The sequence below is a fragment of the Myotis brandtii genome, unplaced genomic scaffold (assembly GCF_000412655.1).
Source record: "Myotis brandtii unplaced genomic scaffold, ASM41265v1 scaffold393, whole genome shotgun sequence".
Taxonomy (NCBI): domain Eukaryota; kingdom Metazoa; phylum Chordata; class Mammalia; order Chiroptera; family Vespertilionidae; genus Myotis; species Myotis brandtii.
Window position 1 is genome coordinate 1,640,188 of NW_005365070.1, and position 23,388 is coordinate 1,663,575.

Genomic DNA, 23,388 nt, shown 5'->3' on the forward strand with positions numbered 1-23,388 from the left:
GAGGGAATCTGGATGTAAGGAGGAGGAATGAAGAGAATAATAAAGTCTTTAATTTAGTTCCTTAACTGTTAACTTAATAAATAGGAACAGGATCTTTCATTTTATCATTCTTAAAAGAATGTGTAGAGTGTGCAGTATGTGTATACACATGAGTGTGTCTTGCCATTTTCTTTTTGGTAAACTCATCCTGGACTCTGCTAATAATGGGAAAATCCAGAAACCAAGCCATGGAATGGTGAGACCAAATCATAAGCAAAAATGTTTTATCAATAAAGATCTTGAATACAGAAGTTCATTCCACCCTGTGTTGCTATACTGATATTTACATATGGTCAATTTACATTTAAATGTAGCTTGGATATAATACAATATCTTTTTTTAAAATACTGACAGATGATAGAATGTAATTAACCAAAAACTCTACTCAGAAGGACTAAATAACATGTATTTAAAAAGCTTCACTCCAATGGTTTTTTTAGCTTAAAACACAATTGCTAATTGTATGCTAAAATATGGGGGGGGGGGGGGGGGGGGGGGGGGGACTCACCTTCTGCCAGATAGGGTTTCTTCACGTTCCACATGAGCAACTTTTAATACCTTCTTGTCAATAAACAGATCTTCAGGATAATAAGCAGATCTATATTGACGTTGCTGAGAATGGGCACATAACTTTCCAATCTGAAAAAAAAAATGCAATATAATTATATGATACTTTCACAGATATGATAGTAGAAACAAATTCTGTAATGCACTTCAATTTTTCCCCAACTTTTTTTAAAGAGCAGAATTAAGCTATTACTGGTGACAAAAAAAAGGTGGTATGTTTTTAAGGGGAAGACCATCTAAGGAAAAGATTGTTGAAGACTGGGGGTGGAGGCACTCTAAGTGCAGCCTATTCAGAGATTTTCTAAGATAAAAAATGTTTTTTCCCCCTATAGTAGAGTGCACATTTGAGAGGACCCTCTACACAGGGCTTATGCTACTGATACCTTTTAATGGCACTTGGTATTTATACGTATGAAGAAGTTCACAAGTGGGCATTGCAAAATTTAGGTAGAGATAGTGCAGAAGATGAGGGGGTGTATGAGAGATGGGTAAAATAATCGGTTATAGAAGAGCAGCCTCCCATGCACAGAGTGCTCCCCATTCTTATGAGCATTCTAAATAATAAAGAGGTAATATGCAAATTGACCATCACTCCACACAAGATGGCCGCCCCCATGTGGTCAAAGATGGCTGCCAGGGGAGGGAAGTTGTGGGCGATCAGGCCAGCAGGGGACAGCAGTTGGGAGGGACCAGGCCTGCAAGGGAGGGCAGTTAGGGGTGATCAGGCCTGCAGAGGAGGGCAGTTAGGGGCGACTAGGCTGGCAAGAGAGGGCAATTAGGGGTGACCAGGCCAGCAGGGAAGGGCAGTTAGAGGCAATCTGGCCGGGAGGGGAGCAGTTAGGCGTCAATCAGGCTGGCAGGAGAGTGGTTAGGGGGTGATCAGGCTGGCAGGTAGAAGCAGTTAGGGGCAATCAGGCAGGCAGGCAGGCGAGCGGTTGGGAGCCAGCAGTCCTGGGTTGTGAGATGACAGTCAAACATCCCTCGAGGGGATTGGAGAGGGTGCAGGCTGGGCTGAGGGACACACCCCCCTCCATGAATGAATTTCGTGCACCGGGCCTCTAGTTTTGTTATAAGAGCTAAGCTAGGGCATTCTTAAAAATGTCAATATAGTTTCTCATCTGGCTTTTCTACAAATGCCCAAGGGAAAGAAGAAGGCAAGCCAACCAATCAATAGCCTGGATCATCAGCTATGAATCACATGTTATTGAATAAGCCTAGTACTGAGAGTATTAAAGACTATAAGTGCTTAAGAAAGTCTATCTCCTTTCCTCTCTTGCTCTTTAACCCCTCCTGCTGTACCTAACTCCTTCCCTTTTATTCCTCCTTCCCTCTATCTATTCATTTGTTCATTCAAAAATATTTATTGGATGCCACCCTCTAAACCAGCGGTTCTCAACCTGTGGGTCGCGACCATCAGAAAACACATATAGCATATCAGATATTTACACTACAATTCATAACAGTAGCAAAATTACAGTTATGAAGTAGCAATGAAAATAATTATATGGTTGGGGGTCACCACAACATGAGGAACTGTATTAAAGGGTTGCGGCATTAGGAAGGTTGAGAACCACTGCTAGCTCTTTTACACTCATACAGCAATGATAGAAAAATGGCATCAGCTTTCTTATCTCAATTCTAAATAATTTGGTTAAATTATTTGTAGATTTTTTATATTTTCACTTTCAGAGAGGAGCCTAAATGAACTTCTATATGAAGAAGTATAAATGTCACCATATGTCTCCCTTGTGCCAGATACTATGCTAAATGTTATTACTCCCATTTTATAGGTGAGGAAATTGAGGCCCAGGGAGGTCAAGTGACTTGCCTAAGGCAAATGCGTGGTAGATTCAATCTGACTTTAAACCTATTTGTTGGATTTCAAAGCTTATGCAATATCACCTCCAGTGTGAGAGGCAAATTCCCAGTCCTCGAAAACATAGTCAACATAGCCCAGAGGAATGTATAGATTGTACACTTTAGGAAAAATCGTAGAAATATCTTGTGAAGACAGGGATTATATCTTTGTCATTCTGTACCTCCATAGCTCCCTAGAATTCAGACTAGATTTTGTACACTGCCCAGCACTCAATAATGGTGAATTAATTGAAGTGAATGGAAGAAAACTTTTCATATCAAGACTAGCAAACCATTCTACTAATAGAAAATCCTGCTTCTGGATTTCTCATGATGGTCACAATAATATTTACTAAATTATTTATCTATTTATAAAGGCATAAATGACATTTAGTTTGTATAGCTTGGGAAAGTTTTCCATATACAAATAAATTCTTGAATTAGAAAAAAAATCTAGAATCAGTAATAGCATAGCCTCAATTTGTGAAAGAGCATCTAGAGTCTAATATTCATACTAGTTATTCTTAATAGTTTATCTGAATGAGAATTAAACAAAAGTTGCAGACACTTTAAAATAAAATTGACCCTGGAACAATGCAAGTTTAAACTGTGTGGGTCCACTTATATGTGGATTTTTTTTTCAGTAAATACATACAGGACTGTAAATGTATTTTCTATTCCTTATGATTTTTTAAAAAAATATATTTTTATGGATTTCAGAGAGGAAGGGAGCGGGAGAGAGAGAGAGAAACATCAATGATGAGAGAGAATCATTGATTTGCTGCCTCCTGCACACCCCACACTGGGGACCGAGCCCACAACCCAGGCATATGCCCTTGGCCGGAATCGAACCTGGGACCTTTCAGTCCGCAGGCCAACTCTGTATCCACTGAGCCAAACCGGCTAGGGCTATGATTTTCTTAATAACATGTTTCTCTAGCTTACTTTATTGTAAGAATACAATTTATATATATGTATATAACATACAAAATATGTGTTAATAGACTGTTTATGTTATTGGTAAGACTTTCACTCTACAGTAGGCTACTAATAGTTTAGTTTTTAGGGAGTCAAAAGTTATACATAGCCCGGCCAGTGTGTCTTAGTGGTTGAGCTTTGACCCATGAACCAAGAGGTCACTGTTTGATTCCCGGCCAGGGCACATGCCCAGATTTTGGGCTTGATCCCCAGTAGAGGGCGTGCAGAAGGCAGCCAATTAATGATTCTCTCTCATCATTGATGTTTCTATCTCTCTCTCCCTCTCCCTTTCTCTCTCTGAAATCAATAAAAACATATTAAAAATATAAAAAAGTGATACACAGATTTTCAACTGTATGAGGGAAGGTCAGTGCTGCAACCCCACATAATTCAATGGTCAACTGTATTCCATTTGGCTTTGGAATGTATGATACTGAATTTTCCATGTGTGTTTATGTAATGCTATTTGACTTGGGCTAATGTTAATTTCAAATGAAGAATCTGCATTCTCTGAGTTTGCCCTAACTGGTACCAGTCTAGTAGGGTGCTTTAGGCTAGGGGGCTGCCTGGTTGTACTGGGGAGTTATGTTCCAATCACTTCCAAAGCAAATAATGCAAGATAAAAATAACTTAGATATTCCATAAGTACATTCAACATTATACATCAACATGAAAGTCTATTCCACCAGGATCAAAATGTTCTTAGTCAACACATTCAGAAGCACAGGACACATTCTCTTGACCAGCACCTAGTCCAAATCTAGCACCTGAAATCAAAATCTTTCACACATCTTTCACTGTAACTTGTCTACTTGCAACTCACAGTTGTGAAATATCCCTTCCCATTGAATGTGTGTCCTTTTTTTTATCAGTGAATACTAATTGGACCATAACAAGTCCTAAAAGTTTTGAATCTCTCCCCACCTACTGGAAAGTGCAGCTGAGGCAAAAGTAGAAAAGTTAGGAAGAAATGAGAATGTGGACACTCTGCAGTCTAACCTGTCTTCCTAAGTAACCCAATGTGGCATATGGAGCTGAGTTCCCAAAGCTCTGTGTAGGCTAAGGGGCAAACAATGGCACCCTGCCCACACGCCCACTTCCCTATCTGAAATCTGAAATGTGCCACATCTTATCAGACAGGCTGTATTTCTTTCCACAAATCTACCATGAAGCAAATTCTTCTCATATACAAAGAATGTGTCAAATGTAGCCCTCTTTGCCCACTTTGGCGCCGCCTCCCACATCTTTCACTTCCACACTGTGAGCTTTAGGTGAATGTTATTATCTTATTTTGAGAAGTGGACATGAAAAGGAAACCTAATTTACAAAGACATGCAGTGTTCACATTAAGGAGGTCCTTTCATCTTCACACTTGGGAAAAATCAGGCTATGCTTGGAGACCTGAGTATTAATCTGCAGTTGCTTATTGAAGAAACCAGCCTCCCAAGTAACACTTTAGAAATCAGTATCCTGCCCAGGACTTTCAGGTTCTTAAATTAAGAAGTGATATCCAATTTCCTTTCACTGACTAATGTACCTAGTCAAGGATGCTGTTACCTTTAAATTTAGTTAGTTGAAGTGAATTTATTGGACAGGTGAGTGCCTCTCTATCAGTAGACTTGGAATAGAGCACCTTTCTGTTTTCCATGAACTGTGATTTCTAATGATGCCTTTATTCATGTGCCACAACCTGTGGTAGGAAAAGCAATAGTGATATGAAGTGTTATGACACTTGAAACACAAAAAGACAGGGCTTCTGACAGTATTCAGGCCAACAGGTCATTCTAGTAACCTTAGAACCATTCTTTTTTATTTTTATTTTTAATATATTTTATTGATTTTTTACAGATAGGGAGGGAGAGGGATAGAGAGTTAGAAACATCGATGAGAGAGAAACATCGACCAGCTGCCTCCTGCACACCTTCTACTGGGGATGTGCCCGCAACCAAGGTACATGCCCTTGACTGGAATCGAACCTGGGACCCTTCAGTCTGCAGGCCGATGCTCTATCCACTGAGCCAAACCAGTTTGGCAACACCATTCTTTTTTAACCCGAAGTACTGGCTTTGTACATACACAAGGAGAATACACTGTTGTGGCCAAGCAAGGTATAGTGAAGAGCTCAGTAGAATGAATATCAAGAGACCTGACCTACAAATCCACTTCTTCCTCTCACCCATAACAGGTTTTTGTTTTGTTTGTTTTCCATGATACATGATTTATCGATTATATTTTGTGCCCACACTCAAAAGACAAATCATCTTCCTTTACCATATATTTGACCCCCCTTTATTCTAGTGGAGTGATTGAAATGTAGCCTGCCAGGTAAGAATCAATAAACCATAATAATGCACTGGATACCAAGTGGTGTGGGAGAAGTGGTTCCTCAAGTAGGTCCTCATTGCTGCCTGCAGGATGACCCCAAACCATGGCTTCTGAAGTTAGATTCTTGCATTGGCTACAAAATCTGTAATTCCTACAATCAAAACCAGATTTAGTCTTATATCTGGACTGAGTATATTCTTTATAATTTCCTCCCAAATGGGAAGATTCCAGATTAATCCTATGGCTACAAAAATGCACCGGGTTTAAGCCTTTAGCTTGATAGCCTAAAAGATATCAAAATGGGCATGGGAGGGTGCGACTGCATTAAAGTGTACCTTTGACTCTCTCCCACTCTCAAATAACCCTAACAGATTTATTTTTCTCTTGATTTAAAAAACAGATGAATGAAAGGCTTTACATTTTCTTTCTCAAGAAGTATATAAAAGGCTTGTGTGTATTTTAACTTACATGGCCCATAATAGAAGAAGAAGGAGGTGGAGGAAGGGGAGAAGCAGACGCAGAAAGGGAAATGTTCCCATTAGTGAGTCTCTGGCACAAGAACAACGGACACATCATATCGCCCTTGGAAATCTGACAGCTTTTGAGAGAAAAGATGACTCTCCCACTGAATTATACTCAGTAATCAGCACAACTCCTTTCCTCTTATGAACTGCACCTGAGGCCACCAAGACTTGAGGGCCTCTAGAGGGCTTTTTCAGTTATCTACATATATAAAAGCCTACGTGACCATCTGACCATTTGACCGATAGCTATGATGTGCAATGACCACCAGGGAGCAGATACTCCAAGCAGTGGAGGAGGGAGCCCGATTCCTCACGGAATCAGCCTTGGGTTAGGTTGCAGCTGGGGCACTGTTGCCCCGAATCTGCTTCACCTGCACCCTGGACCCAGAGAGGTGCCTCAGCCTGGCCTGCGGGGATTGGGCTGAATCCGGCTCTCTGACATCCCCTGAGGGGTCCTGGATTGTAAGAGGGCACAGGCCAGACCGAGGGACCCCACCGGTGCACAAATCTGTGCACGAGGCCTTTAGTCTATAATAATAAAATTATAATATGCTAATTAGACTGAACAGCCAAATGACCTTCTGGACATCATTCCAGACATCCTTCCGGGCGAAGCTGCAGTGGTGGGGGCCGAGGCAGAGATGGTGAGGGGCGATCAGGCAGGCAGGTGAGCAGTTAGAGGAGATGAGGCAGGCAGGCAGAATGGTTAGGGGAGATCAGACAGGCAGGCAAGCAGCTAGGGGCAATGAGGCAGGCAGACAGAGGGGTTAGGGGTGATGAAGTAGGCAGGCGAGTGATTAGGTGTGATCAGGCAAGCAGGCAGAGTGGTTAGGAGTGATCAGGCAGGCAGGCAAGCAGTTAGGGGTAGTGAGGCAGGCATGCAGAGTGGTTAGGGGAGATCAGGCAATCAGGCAGAGTGGTTAGGGGCAATCAGGCAGGCAGGCGAGCAGCTAGGGGTAGTGAGACAGGCAAGCAGAGGGGTTAGGGGCGGTCAGGCAGGCAGGCAGGTGAATGGTTAGGAGCCAGCGGTCCCGGATTGTGAGAGGGGGATTGGGCCTAAACCGGCAGTCAGACATCCCCCGAGGGGTCCCAGATTGTGAGAGGGTGCAAGCTGGGCTGAGAGACCCCCCTCCATGCACGAATTTCGTGCACCAGGCCTCTAGTATTAATTATATAACTTTCCTGCTAGAATCCAACTGATTACTATGGTAATGATCATTGATAGATTCATCAGAAACCTGAAGAATTAAAGATAAAACTTTCTCTATGGTTTTGCATTTTAAATATCAATTCTGATCCTTTGATCCACTCTGGAGGAACAGATGTGTTAGGTACAGGGGTGTGGTAGAATGGGGTGGGGTTGGAATTCCATAGGTTTTCAGTTAAAGTGCAATCATGAACTTCAGTTTGTTCAGTTGAATTGTCTATTACACTGTTATTCAATTTCATTTAATTAAATCTTAAAACTTTTATTGCGAAATATATATTGAAATGATGTGATATACAACAAAAACTTTTTAATAGTAACCATGCCCATTTGACAATTCTACAGGTATAATAAAAATGCTAATATATGTTAATGTTTAGTCTGTGGTTAATGTTTTGTCTTGTTAATTTCCCCAGGGCTTTTATTACTGATTTAAATCTGCCACATTACTCAATTGTTTGCATTGCTTCCACAAACTGCATGGAAGTAGCTCAAATGAATACTGATTAACAAAAATGAACAAACATTTGGCTGGGCAAACCATTCTTATTAAATGCTTGTAATCATTACTTTTTTTTATAAAGAGATGGGCATGACAGGCATTTTTCATTCATTTTTCCTACAGAAAATATGCATATTAGCATTACATTAATTTATAACCTTGTACTTCAGGAAGCACATCATTATGAATTAACTATTGATTGATCTGGATATAGAGCAGAGGATAATGAACAGATCTGGTGACAATGTGTTTTTCCCCCACAGACATTTTGCTGTAACTCATCAATTGCTTGACCATTAAAATGAAAGTTCACTAGTAGTAATCTGTAATATATTATGAATCAAGATATTTTAAGAAATTGGGTACCAGTACTGAATGTTCTATTCACGTCAGCTTTTTAAATAAATTGCAATCCAAAAAAGGGAACTAATGTCCTACAGATTGGCCCACTATTAAGTTGAACTACAGCACTATAATATGCCATTTTCATACTGTATTGCTCATACAAATATTTTAAAAACACTGTATTTAACTAAGCACCATTCCTAAAAGTGTATGGGAAGCTGTGTACCTGCTAGACAGCAGCACTGTTTCAAGATTGCTCTGACTGTAACTTCAGCCACACCTGTTAGCTACAGTCTATCTGAAAAAAGACATAGTCTCTGACCAATACCTTGGGTCTCTGCTGATTGCACTGCACTGTAGATAGACCACTGCTGATTGGTTTTAGCAAAATTATAGTCTGAATGGCTCAGAAACACTTCTGAGACAATTTTGAAAAGGACATGATTGAAAGGAGGGGGAAAATCAGGTGAATTGAGAAGAGTTGTGACCCCTGAACAGAAATAGCACAAAGAGAATTGTCTTGATGTGCATTTCCTTCTATGACAGCAGCATTGAACATTGTTATCATTCCAACCCTTTCTGTCTACAGATGTTATTTTCACTCTCTTCTCCAATCTCTTCTTTTGTTCAGTTCCTTAAATGTCAGTCATGATTTCTTACACCCTGGATTGGCAGCTTGTGATTTTTTCCCTTAGTATTTGCACATCTTTAGCTGCCCAACAAAACTTTGGGCATCATCTAAAACTAGCATTCCCCTGCTTCCTTCCATGTGTCTAGACTCAGAGAAACATGAATATCAGAACTAGCAGGGACATTTTGATCTGTTAGGGCAATTCTCCCTTTTATAAGTAGGAAACTGAGACCCAGAGAAAGGCAGGGACTTGCATATGCCTGCTTCTGGAAGTGTTAGGTGTGCTCAGGAAATACCACCTCAATTGAATTTCACTCTTAGTAAACAGATTTCAGAAGCTTCCCAAACACAATACATTCTAAACTAAAATAGAAATGGTATGTAGATGAGTTCTATTTCATATAATTTATGCTCCGCTGTCCCACTATGGCTGTGAATAATTGAGATAGCTGTCTCTCATGCTTTTCAAATGTCCACTTATGGTGCACAGAATATTGTAGATAGAAATAATCTAAGCTGTGCTACTGACTTATCTTGGACAAATCATTTAACCTCTGCACAACACAAGAGAATTTGCAAGGCAAGTTTGTTCCAAGGAGGAAAGGTGTTTCCAGCAAAAATCCCTGTGATAATGCCAGATCCTTCCTGTGTGGAGGTTACTTGCACAAATTTAGTGACTTCTATAACAAAATACTACTGATAGGCACAATTACCCTGGTTCCACAGCTTGCATGGCAGCTGCACAAACCATTTGGACTGGGGACACCTGAAACTCATTACTCCACTTGAAGGAAAATCAAATTACTTCATTTTGGAGTCAATTTACAGAGTGAGAGCAGGACCTCAAAGACAAAAGTCCAGAGGAGAGCAAGTGTGACAAAGAAATGAGTTACTGTGAATATGACTGAAGAAGAAAGGAAAGAAAAAAGCAACACTTGGCTACACATAGCTGGTGATAATAATTCTTCTAGCTTTTCCAAGTAGTCAGCCCCCAGCATTTCATCAGGAGGAAGAAAAACAAAATGAGATTCTCACCCTTTACAACAAGGGCACAGGTACTACTGTGAGTAACTGCCAAGGAGAATGGGCATCCCAGACACTGGAATTCTGATAGAAACACTGGGAAAAGACAAGATGATTAGCTTCTTATGTACTGATTTTCCTTTAGAAACTTTTGATTAATTGACAAATCAGCAGGCCTCATGCTAGTGTCATGAAATCAAATATATCTGGAGCCAAAAAAGGGGAACAAGACCGGACATATGAGTGTTCTATCTGCTCAGTTTTATTAAAAACTCATTGCTTGGTGCTAAGACAAATCTCAAAAGATTGCTTTTCTAATAAAGGCAATGTCTTCATTCTCTGTTTGCTTATCTAGGTTGCTCTAATATACAGAACAGTATCTGCCTCACGTCTTGCCATCCTGCCAAAGCTAATAACATACATGAATCAGAAATGCATTGTTTTGATCCCAATGTCAGCAGCTCAGCAACAAAAGAATGCACTAGCATTCAGGTTCTAACTCCTCTGCATAAGACTGCTAGGTAGTCACCCTAAGGACACTGCCTCAAATATCAACTCCAAGAGAGGTAATCTAGATTATTGAGTCAACATAAATATTCAAAAAGTAAATAATTAAATAATCATAATCTATACTAATAATAGCCTAGGTGGAGTCACGCCCTCACGTCATCACAAGATGGCTGCATGCACAGCGGAGGCGGGGCCCGGTGGCCGCTCTGCACAGTGAGGCCTGGGGATCCTGTGGCTCTGCGCTGTGAGGAGGAAGCCAGTCCCAGCATCTCCGCTGCCTCACACGGAGGAGGCGGGTCATGACAGGGGAGGGCAGTTAGGGGTGATCAGGCCGGAAGGGGAAGGGGAGCAGTTAGGTGTCAATCAGGCTGGCAAGAGAACAGTTAGGGGGCGAACAGACTGGCAGGCAGAAGCAGTTAGGGGCAATCAGGCAGGCAGGCAGGCAAGCGGTTAGGAGCCAATGGTCCCGGATTGTGAAAGGGATGTCCGACTGCCGGTTTAGGCCCGATCCCCAAGGGGTCCCGGATTGGAGAGGGTGCAGGTCAGGCTGAGGTACACCCCCCCCTTCTGTGCATGAATTCTGTGCACTGGGCCTCTAGTAAAAACATAAGAAGTAGAATGATAACATGGAGTTATCATTCAGTTGTCTGGATCACTCCATAAAAATATTCCTTAAAAAATTTCCTTGTACAAATGTCCAAAGAGAAAACCAGACTATGAAGAATTCTCTGAAGTCCTTTTGCTGTCACCTACTCATTCACTTTCTTAGTCATTCATCTATCTAATGAATCAAATTTTCCATCCTCTTCTCATGGGGTCTCCTCTCAACAGGCAGTCTTTCTCCTATCCACCTACCTTACTACTCTTGATCCTCTATGCTAAAATATTCCATCTCCCCACCCACCTTAATGCTCATAAATCTTTCTATTTACTCTGTAATTAGGACTTTACTTGAAAGGTATACTAAAAAAAACTCATTCTCTATCAGGATGGCCTTATACATTGTCTACTGCAAAAGCTGAAGCATCCAAGTGCTCTTTCTGTTAAAAACTCCCTCCATACCAAGTTTTTCTAACCAAAATTTGTCCCTCTCTATTTATTGATCTCATGAATGACATGTCAGTCCTTGTATTTGCTCCCATATTACAGACTTGGCAACCTTGGCCAAGAGGCAAGGTGCTTGCCTTGAGCCCCAAAACATGGATGTCTGGTCCCAGGTCTTCTGTTTATTTTCATAGAGAAAGAAATATGTTATTTCACTCTTCTATGCCTCAGTTTCCTCATCTATAGAATGAGGACAATAGTAAGTTCCATTCGATATGGTTGTAGTGAGGACTAAATGAAAGAATCTGTATAAAATATATACACAAAGCCTGGTAAGTAAAAGGAACTCAATAAACAGCAATTCTCCTTCCCCCAATCCTTACTGCATGTCCACCATCTTGTACCTAAAATAAAAAAAGACACATAGCACTTCTTAACATACATTATGTCCTTTCCTCTTACTATGGTTATCTTCAGCTTCCTTTTCTCCTCTATATGTATCCTCCCCAGTCAGGTTATCCATGTCCTCATTGCTACAAGAATCTGGTTGAACTAAAGAATTTCTAAGTGTCTTGCAAGCAGTACCACTGTGGCCACAGTATGGTTTGGATGCTTCTTGGGCAACCAATGTCACAACTACTCCCTCATAAACAGGTTAGATAATGCTATCACATCTTACAGGGAATTGTTTTATAAATATTCTTAAGGGCATTTTATTTTGTTCTGATCAAGGTAAAGTGCACAAGAAAAAGTTAAAGAAAAGCCATTTGTCATTTCAATGAAAATCTCTGGAAAGCAAATACTTATTACTATAATCTAGATGAAGCCTTGGCCTTTTGATTAAAAACATTAAACTGACATATGGTGCCTCCCCATCTCCAGGGAAACAAACCTTCTAGGTTCTATTTATTTGCTTCTGAAAGTTTTATTGAGTTTCCACTTTGAGTTCTGCAAAGTGTCCTAAAGGCAAGGGAAAGGCGCAAGGCTAGCTTTGGTTCGCCCCACATGCAAACAGCTACACTCCATGCTAGTGGTCTGCGTGGCAATGAAAATTTTTTGAGCTTCATTTCTTCAGTTAAAGATCTGCCACTGGAGATGAAACACCCTGTAGCAGGTTTTCCCTTAAAAGGAAATTGCAATCTGTTCTCGCTAGTATATTTTCTTGAAGACAAAGAATGAAAAGGAAGAGGAGGGAGGAAGGGGGAGGGAAAGGAGCAAAAACAGGGGAGGAGGAGAAGATGAAGGACAATTTAGATAGGCAACATAGTTATTTTCTAAAATATATTATCCTCAAATGAGAGCCAGAAGTCATTACATGAATGTCTACGGTTACAAAGAGTTTATTTAAAACCATCTTCAACTGAATGAGCTTACCCAATTTTATTCCCACTAACTTAAAGTTCACCAATCCAGCATAGTGGTCTCAGCATCATATCCCCCAGGCCATTTGGCTTAGTATCTCTTTTAGCAATGTTATCTAAAAGCAAAGATTGGATGTAGCTTAATTTTTTCAGCTATGGATCCAAGTTGAGACAATAAATACATTTTACTCTGGAAGCTAGTAATTAGCTAGCTATTAGATGAAGTTTATGTTTGAATATAAACTGAATGTTGAAGGGCAACATGCTGAAAAGCTGTGAATTAGCTTTTCTACCAGTTAGTTCATAGTCTGTATTTTTTATTTATTTTGCAGAACACTGGTTTACTTAGTCAATAAATTGGCAAGACCATCCCCTAAAACTATGCACATTAAAATGGATGTTTCCAGATTGCTCAACAGGTGCACGATGATTAATTATAGTTACAGATTCCTAAAATAACATTTTAAAATTTTCATTGAATTTACTGGGTAAACATTCATTAATAAAATTAAATAGGTTTCAGGTGTACAATTCTATAACACATCATCCATATATTGTATTGTGCGATCACCACCCAAAGTCAAGCCTCCTTCTGTTACCATTTATCCCCCCTTTATTCTCTTCTACCTTCTCCCACTCCCGTTTCCTTCTAGTAATAGCATACTGCTGTCAGTGTTTATGAGTTTATGGTTTTTTTGCTTAGTTCCTTCACCTTTTTCACTCAGTCCTCCAAACCCCTCCCCTCTGATGGCTCTCAGTCTGTTCTCTGTATCTATGAATCTTTTTCTATGTTGTCTGTTAGCTTATTTTGTTCCTTGGATTCCACATATAAACTTAATCATATGGCACTTGTCTTAGCATAATACTCTCCAGGTCCATCCATGCTGCTGCAAAAGATTTTATATATAAAAGATTTTATATATATAAAAGGTTTTATATATATAAAATCTTTTATATATAAAATCAGCCAGTGGTATTCAAGTGTGTAAATGTACCAATGCTTTTTTTGTTTACCCACTCATCTATTGATGGGAACTTGCGCTGCTTCCAAATCTTGGCCATTGTAAATAAAGCTACAATGAACAAAAGGCGGCATATATTCTTTCAAATCCGTGTTTCAGGTTACTTAGAATATGTACCCAGAAGTAGAAGTACTGGGCCATAAGGCAGTTCCATTTTTAAACGTTTGAGGATCCTCCATGCTGTTTTCCACAGTGGCTGCACCAATCTGCATTCTCATCAACGTGTAAGAGGGTTCCCTTTTCTCCACATCCTTGCCAGCACTTGTCATTTGTTGATTTGTTGATGGTAGCCCTTCTGACAGGTGTGAGGTGATATCGCATTGTGGTTTTAATGTGTATTTATCTGATGAGTACTGACATTGAGCATCTTTTCATATTTCTATTGGCCATCTGTATGTCCTCTTTGGAGAAGTGTCTATTCAGGTCCTTTGTCCATTTTTTAATTGGATTCTTTGTGTGTGTTTTTGGTGTTGAGTTGTATGGGTTTTTTATCAAAAGTATCCTTGGTGAATATGTTCTCCCATTCAGTGGGTTATCTTTTCATTTTGTTAATGCTTTCCTTTGCTGTGCAAAATCTTTTTAGTTTGATGTAGTCCCATTTCTGTATTTTTTCTTTTGTTTCCCATGCTTGAAGATATAAATCAGAAAAAAATATTGCTATGAAAAATGTCCAAGATTTTACTGCCTACGTATTCTTCTAGGATTTTATGGTTTCAAGTCTAACATTAAAGTATTTAAACCATTTTGAGTTTATTTTGTGTATGATGTAAAGAAGGTGGTCTGACTTTATTTTATTGCACATATCTGTCCAATTTTCCCAACACCATATATATAGAATAGACTATCATTAACCCCATTGTATGTTCTTGCCTCCTTTGTAAAATATTAATTGACCATAAAGACCTGGGTTTATTTCTGGGCTCTCTATTCTGTTTCATTGGTCTATATGTCTGTTTTATGCCATTAACATGCTATTGTTATTACTGTGGCCTTGTATGATAGTTTGATATTACCTGGTGTGATTCCTCCAAATTAGTTCTTCTTTCTCAAGATTGCTGTGACTATTTGGGGTCTTTTATGGTTTCCATATAAAATTTTAAATCATTTGTTCTAGTTCTGTGAAATATGCCATTGGTATCTTGATAGGAATTGCACTGAATCTATAGATTTGCTTTGGGTAGTACGGGCATTTTAATGGTGTTAATTTTTGCTATCCATGAACACAGTATAGGCTTCCACTTATTTGTATCTTCTTCAACTTCTTTCTTCAGTGTCTTATAATTTTCTGAATAGAGTAAAACCTCGATATAATGGACTAATTTGGGTGAGAGAGTGTCTATTAAAGCTGAAAGTCTGTTATATAATAAAGTAAGTTCTCTGAATGCATATGTTAAAAATTGTCAAATTAGTTAGTTTACCTGTTTTTACTTATGTAAATGCATTTGTATAATTAAAATTAAGTATATATGAAAAGTTTAATTTCACAAAAAAGTTATTATATGTATTACTGTAACTTTGACTTTATACTGAATAGGTCTAGTAAGTGCATCCATTTACCAATCCCTGCAAGTAAACAAATGCACACAGCTGGGGCAGGCTTAGCGCAGCTTTTTTTTTTTTTTTCATTTCCACCCCTTTATTTTCAGTCTGTGTGTGTCTTTCATTCTGAGGTGGGTCTCTTATAGATAGAAGCTGTTCTGCTTTGAGTCTAGTGTTTCTATTGATTCAGCTACCCTATGTCTTTTGATTGGAGATTTAAGTCATTTACATTTAAAGTGATTATTGATAGGTACATATTTTTAATAATTTTTTATGATATCAGAAAGAGGAAGGGAGAGGGAGAGAGAGAGAGAGAGAGAGATACATCAATGATGAGAGTGAATCATTGATCAGCTGCCTCCTTCAAGCCCCCCTACTGGGGATCAAGCCCAAAACCCAGGATGTGCTCTGACTAGTAATCGAACCATGACCTCCTGGTTCATGGGTTGAAGCTCAACCACTGAGCAATACTAGCCAGGCAGTATGTACGTATATATTGCCATTTTACTCTTTATGATTATGTTCCTCTTTTGTTTTCTTCTCCTTCTCCTTCTCCTTCTCCTTCTCCTTCTCCTTCTCCATCCCCTTCTTCTATACCCTTTAATTTATCGTAATGGTCTAGTGTTAATGACCTCCTTTGGCTTTTTTTTGTCTGGGAAGCTCTTTATGTCAACTTCAATTTTAAATGATAGCTGGGTAAATTAGTCTTTGCTGTAGGTCCTTGCTTTTCATCACTTTGAAATTTTCATGCCAATCCCTTCTGGCCTGAAATGTTTATGTTGAGAAAGCAGCTGATAGTCTTATGGAAGCTCCCTGTGGGCAACAAACTTTCTTTTGCCGCTTTTAAGATTCTCTTTATGTCTTTAACTTTTGCCATTTTAATTATGTGTCTTGGTCTGGGCCTCTTTGGGCTCATCTTGTTTGAGACCCTCTGAGCTTCCTGAACTTGTGAGTCTTTTTATTTCACTAGGTTAAGAAAGTTTTCAGCCATTATTTCTTCAAATAGGATCCTAATCCCTTGTTCTCTCGCTCTTCCTTCTGGTACCCTTATGCTGCAGATATTGTTACTCTTCATGTTGTCCCCAAGGTCCTTTAACATATCATTGTTTTAAACTATTTTTCTTTTTGCTGCTCTGATTGGGTGTTTTCTGTTACCTTGTCTTCCAAATCATTGATTTGATCCTTTGCTTCATCCAACTACTCTTTATTTCTTCTAGTTTTTTATTCTTCATTTCATGTATTGTAGTCTTCATTTCTGACTAGTTCTTTATTATGCTCTCTATGATCTTTTTTATATTTGCTATCTCTTTGTTGAAGTTCTCACTAAGTTGCTGAGTATCCTTATAACCATGTTTTTTTAAAAACTCTATATCTGGTAAATTGTTTGCCTCAATTTCATTTAAATCTTTTTCTGGCAATTTCTCTTATTTTTTTCTCATTTTGGGCATGTTTCTTTGTATTATCATTTTGGCTGTCTCTTTATGTTTGTTTGTATGTATTAAATAGACCTGCTATGACTTCCAATCTTGGTAGGTTGGCCTCATGTAGTAGGCGTTCTTTGGGATCCAGTGGTATCGTCTCCTTGATCACCTGAGCTAGGTGCTTCTGGAATATGCATTGTGTGGGTTTGTGTGGGTTAAGTGGGCATCCTGTTGTAATTGAGTCTTAATTTCCATTGGCCCATTTTTGCATAGGGTTGATGCTCAGTTTATGAGCTGCTGTGCAGGTGGTGACTACACAAATGGAATTGGCCGAAACAGGGTCTGGTGCCTGCCAAGATCTCCCTTCATATAGGCCACTTGTGAAGCTAATTGGACTCTGCTCTGATGTTGTCTGACACTGGCCACTGTGTGTGTTGGTTCTGAGACCTTTTGGGAGGGACCCTGGTGCAGGCCAATGTCAGACACTGCATGTGACTGGTTCTAGGCAACTTGTTTGGAGCTCAAAGTAATCTACAGCTTGTGGTTGCCTCTGCTAGGCCTGGGTGTATGAGGGAAGGGTCCAAGCTGTGCACCAAGGCAGGCTTATAGCAGCACTGGGCTCAGGGGCAGGTCAGCAAAAGTCCCAAGGCTCTGCCCTGAGAAATCCACTTCCACCTACCTCCACCTGCTGGTTGCCTGTTAGGCTCAGTTACTGAAAGAGCCTCTGATAATATTTGGTACTCAAGTTGCATGAGATAGTTTCTCAGTGAGTCACCTCGTAGTGGCAAGTTGTGTTCACTTGATTGATACAGGTTCAAATTCCGTGCCAGTGCTGGGTCTGAGACCACTCAGTAAATGTCCCAATTTATATCAAGTTAGGCTGCCACTTGCTGAATTCTCACAGACATTTGTGGTGGGGCAGGGTCTCAAGGAGTTGTCAGGGTGAGGCCAGCAGAGTTTATTAGGGCCAAACAGACCAATATATGTCTTTTTGAAAGGATAACTCTGAACTAGTTAGGCATGTGAGGAAAAAATGATCCCCATCCTAGAGCCATACAACTCTGTGTGCAAGACCTCAGCAGGGTGGGGCCAACAGGAGTAGGGAGGTTGGGGACACTGGGAGCCAACATGGCGGGGCTAGAGGATTTCTCATGAAAGATAGGCACATATCAGGTTCACAGGAGAGTGGGAGGAATGCCCCCCACACCAAATCCACACCACTTAGTCACTGACACTTCCTGAGTCTATCCAAACCTCTACACCCTAGTCCAGACAGCAGATTCTTCAGCAGAGCATGAGGTCCGTAGTGTGAGGTGACAGAGAGTCCAAAGCATGGTGCTATTGTATTGCCCCATGATGATGTTGTATAAGAGGAGTGCTCTACCCAAGAAAGATGGCATCTGCAGTGTGGGAGAGGTACTAAGCACCAGGGTCCTGGCAGCTGTCCCTTCATCTCTCTACCCAAAGCCACAAAACTCAGTCTATCTTCATACAACTCTAGTCCACTCCACCCTCCCTCTGTTGGATCCCAAGGTGAGTGGCTGCGAATGAGATTTTGTGAGTTGGCCCTTTAAGAGGGCACCTGCATTTCTAACAGACTCTTTTCTCTTCGTGGAGGACAGAATCCCCACTGATTTTTCACAGACAGATGTTATTTGGCTGCTTCTTCCTGGCTCTGGTGCTCTGGGCTTGGGAGCCCGACTTGGGGTTGAGACTCCAGCTCTTCAGGTGGAACCTTTGCAGCTGAGATATCCCTTTGAAATTTCAGCCCCTGCCTGTGGGAGTGGAGTTCGCCATTTTGACATCTCCACCTTTCTTACCAGGTGCAATGTGGCTGCTTCTATAAATCCTTGGTTATAAGACTTCTCTTCAGCTAGTCTTCAGATGGTTATTGGGGATGATTGTTCTATATTTTAGTTGTAATTACAGTTTGATCCCTACAGAAGGTGAGTATAACATCCACTTCCTTGCCACTGTCTTGAATCCACAGTCTTTTAAAAAATTACTATTCATAAAACTGAAATAGAAAAATTACTGATGTTCAGGTTTCTTAATTATTCTACATTCCCTAATAGGAATCTAAGAGAAAGGGTATAATTTTATAGAAAGTAATTTTTTTAAAAAGAGGACAAGTTTCCTTCCCCTACAACCTTTCTCTTTTTAAAATTTCTTTATTGATTAAGGTATTATATATGTGTCCTTATCCTCCCATTATCCCCCAACCTCCCCCCACTCATGCCCTCACCCCCCTCCATGGTCTGTGTCCATTGGTTAGGCTTATATGCATGCATACAAGTCCTTTGGTTGATCTCTCCCCCTTACCCTCACCCTCCCCTACCTTCCCTGTGAGATTTGATGGTCTGTTCAATGCTTCTCTGTCTCTGGATCTGTTTTTGTTCATCGGTTTATGTTGTTCATTATATTCCATAAATGAGTGAGATCATGTGATATTTATCTTTCTCTGACTGGCTTATTTCACTTAGCATAATGCTCTCCAATTCCATCCATGCTGTTGCAACCTTTCTTTTTTATTTTCTGTAACTAACCCCCCCGTCCCCCACGCCGCCACCACTAAACTTACAAGCTCTTCTTTCCAAACCTTCCATATATGTAGTTAGCTGGTCCAGTGTGGGAGGCCTGATCTCTACAAGCCATCATGTGTTGGAGCCAGCTACAATGAGAAGGCAGTATAACAGAATACCTTCTTCCAGGGTTCATATAAGGATCTGGCTTGCCTGGTACTGCCAAGCACAGGGCTGTAGGCCATAGGATGGGTTCTCAAGTGAGTAAGAAAGACCCTCTTCCCTCCATCATTCCTCAGTCTCCACCTAAATCCCAAGGCTTCTATGGTTCTTTCCCACCAGTCATCTATTTATCACAAATCCTGCCCTTGTCTCTTCAGTGGTTGGAAGAGCCTTCATTCAAGTGGTAGTCTTCTAGGACACCACCCCTAATCTCCCCAGACTAGGTTAGATACCCCCTTAATTTGCATCCTTAAATTGCCTATGCATAGGTCTAACTCTGTTTCTGTGACTGTAGCCCTCACTAGAACTTGAACTCTTTTGAGGGCAGGTGTTGGCTTTTTCCATATTTCTATTCATATCACACAATCTAGTTCAGAACATAGTTAAAGCACTCAACAAACACTCATTGAATATATGGATGAAACTGTGACATAGGTAATATTAGCCATTGCCACTGAGTTAGGTAAGCACTTACTACCACAGAAAAACCTTAGCAAATAAAATCAGTTCTATGAAATTAACCAGGTAACAAAAGAAGCTTCATACACATTGTCAAACATTTAAGATATAATAGTATTCAAATGTTCTTTCCTACCCATATTGTTAAGTGTTAGTTTAATTAACAATGACACTTTGAAATTCTAGAAATAATCAGGATCATTAGTGTCAGCCTGACAAAGGTATGAAGAAAGTTTCTGTAATACAACACAAACTGCTTTCACAAGATTGCCTGGAAATAAATAGCTCACTGTGAGATCTATGACTTGCTTTATATATTAATCAATGGTACAGTGGTGCTCTAACAAGGTTAAAAGTGTTCTCTGATTCCCATTATAAAGATAATTTCAATCAAGCAGCCTAACAGCCTAATAGTGTAGGTCATTCTATAATTCAATTCTAAAAATGACTATAGCACACATGCAAACAAGAGAATGAAATAGGATGAGAGAGCAAACCTAGAAAAAATTTCTTTATTAAAGGGAAACAACAATAATGATTTGCATCTTGCATTTTCGCTGTCCTTTGTAGTACTCTTCTGCAAATACAACTGAATCATTCCTCATGGTCCAACAGATACCTTTTGTTCCTGCCCATCCATTTCATGTAAATTATATATGCTGACCTTTAATTGTCTATAACTGAAACACATTTTGAGCAAAAATATCATATTGAGTTGCTTTGAGTTGTGCAAGAGTCTAAGCAGGGGGAAAAAACACTAATGGTTTCTATTCACTATTTCTATAGAAAGCCTTATCTCAGATGTTCTTCAATCCTCAAGTGAATATTCATATTTAATTCCTTTTGCATAAAGAATTTCTCAGGTAACTTATAAAACACAGATCCAAAAATATCTTTGAAAGAAATTTCGTCTTCTGCCTATTTTATTTCTCTTCTTTACATAAAAATGTTCAAGATAGACTATGCATTGAAATCCATACTAATGATATACCTATTGTGATTTCCAGGAATCCTACAATCAAGAAGCAAAGAAAATCAAGGAGCATCTTAGATGCTAGTTTGAATATTTTTAGGTAGAAGAAGATAGAATAATTCTAAAAGCAAACCTTAGAAGCACACTCACCATGTAATACCAAATAGATAGCATAGCAGAAAGAATACTGTCCTGTTCATCACAAGCCATAGGTTTTACCCTCGTTTGACATTCATTAACTGGTTCATCTTTGGCAAATCTTTTGCCTCAAATCACATGCTTCAGGGTTCTTATCTTCCAAATGAGGAGGCTAGACTAGATCTTAGAAGATCCAAATGGCCGAAACCGGTTTGGCTCAGTGGATAGAGCGTCGGCCTGCGGACTGAAAGGTCCCAGGTTCGATTCCGGTGAAGGGCATGTACATTGGTTGCAGGCACATCCCCAGTAGGAGATGTGCAGGAGGCAGCTGATCGATGTTTCTAACTCTCTATCTCTCTCCTTTCCTCTCTGTAAAAAATCAATAAAATATATTTAAAAAAAAAGAAGATCCAAATGTAGCATTAGAGATACAGACTCTAAATGTAAATTTTAAAAATCATTTAAAAATACTTTGTCACCTACAAGACAAAGGTAAGGAGAGACCAAAGAAAATGAGAACATTTCCAGTATCAGAGATGGGGAGGTTTTGATGACAGAAACAAATATCTTAATCCAAGGTAAGTATTACTCTAAGATGTTTTTAAGGACACACCATTCCCTGACTGGTGTGGCTGGTTGGTTGAAACCTTATCCCTTACACCAAAAAGTGGCAGTTTTGATTCCTGGTCAGAGCACATAACCAGGTTGCTGGTTTGATCCCCGTGCAGAAGGCTACTGATTGATGTTTTTCTCTCTCTCTCCCTTCATCTCTCTAAAATCAGGTTGTTGTTTTTTAAAATAGAACAGCCATCAAGAGAAGCTTGTGATTTGGCACTCCTAATAGAGCAGAACCCGAGTTTACAAAAATGTCATGAGGCCAATCCTAAGAACAAGTTCCATGTTCTTACAGTCTTTTATGGACATATGTACATGTGCTAAGCTGGACTGTTTATCTATATTTACACATGTAAGTGTTTCACTTTCCCTTATAAGTTGATTTTTAATTTGGCCAACTAGCCAGACAGTACAAAGCAAACATCTTGAATTATTTATGGATTTTTCCTTTGATCCCATAACTTACAAATGCTACTAAAATACCCACTCAGTATTTATTTTTTCCTTTTGTTACAACTGGCAGTCGTATCTCATTTGCTTACTTTGCTAACCCTCACTTTTCTGCCTTGCTAGCTTGTCTTCCACAGTCTATGAACTAAATATCCCTATTCTGGCTTGAAAAAATAAAATGCGTAAATGTCTGCCCTGTCTCTGTTAAGCCCCTTCTGGCTTCTGGATTGATAGACTTGCTTTCTTTTTTATCCAGTAGCTTCCTTCATTCTGCAGAGTAAAGCTCCCCAAATAGACATATTCATTTGTGGCAACTTGAAAGTTGTGCATTGCCTTGAAAGTTGCATTCAGTTAGTGTTTCTTATTTCCTTTTCTGCTGTCACTTTGAAATCTAAGGCCAGGGATCAGGACAGTTGGCTGGTAGGAGTGAGGTTGAATTTCTGGCCAATACTCTAAACAGGAAAATCTAGATGCTGTATTAAGAAAAGTGAGTGATGGGAGGGAAGGAGAAACAGGCAGATAATTTATATTCAGGCAAACCTAATGGCTGGTAGAATGAGGTCACAAATTTCAGTGACCCAGATAAGGATGTAGAAAACATGAGCCTGGGAACCTCATCACAGAATTTTATTCGCATTTAGCTTGATTTAAGAAAAAAATTAAACACCTACTCTATGTAAGACATTGCATACATACTATGGGATGAGGATAGAAGAATGGTAATCTCACACACTAAAACTGATGTTGATTTAAGAAAATGTCAAGTTAGTCATAGTTGAGACATATTGTATTTTTCTATATTTTTCAAATGGAAAATTTGCAACTTATTTGTATTATGCTAACACGAGTGGGGCAATGATTATATTAAGTAAATACTGCAGAGGGCATGTACTTAGAAAAAAATCATTTCAAATAGTCTGATTCACTTCCCATTTTCCTTTTACTCCCCTACATTGCCTTTTCCTTTTCTCTACATCAAAATATATAGACTGATAACCCAAATCTCAAGAATAAAACAGATAGTTGCCATTCATTATAAAGGGGGAAGAGACTCTAAGTAAGCAGGATAGATTTTTTAAAAAGCAAGAAAATTTAGTGATTTAATAAAAGGATA

General features: G+C 39.6%; 1 protein-coding gene across 1 annotated transcript in view; it reads right to left on the reverse strand.

Annotated features, from left to right (window-relative positions):
• Window positions 1–23,388, reverse strand: part of GPC3 (glypican 3) — a 371,123-nt gene that overhangs the window by 144,777 nt on the left and 202,958 nt on the right. Inside the window, exon 3 of the mRNA XM_005872825.2 lies at window positions 548–678. Within this exon, the coding sequence (XP_005872887.1) occupies window positions 548–678 (131 nt within the window). The remainder of the gene's footprint in view (window positions 1–547; window positions 679–23,388) is intronic.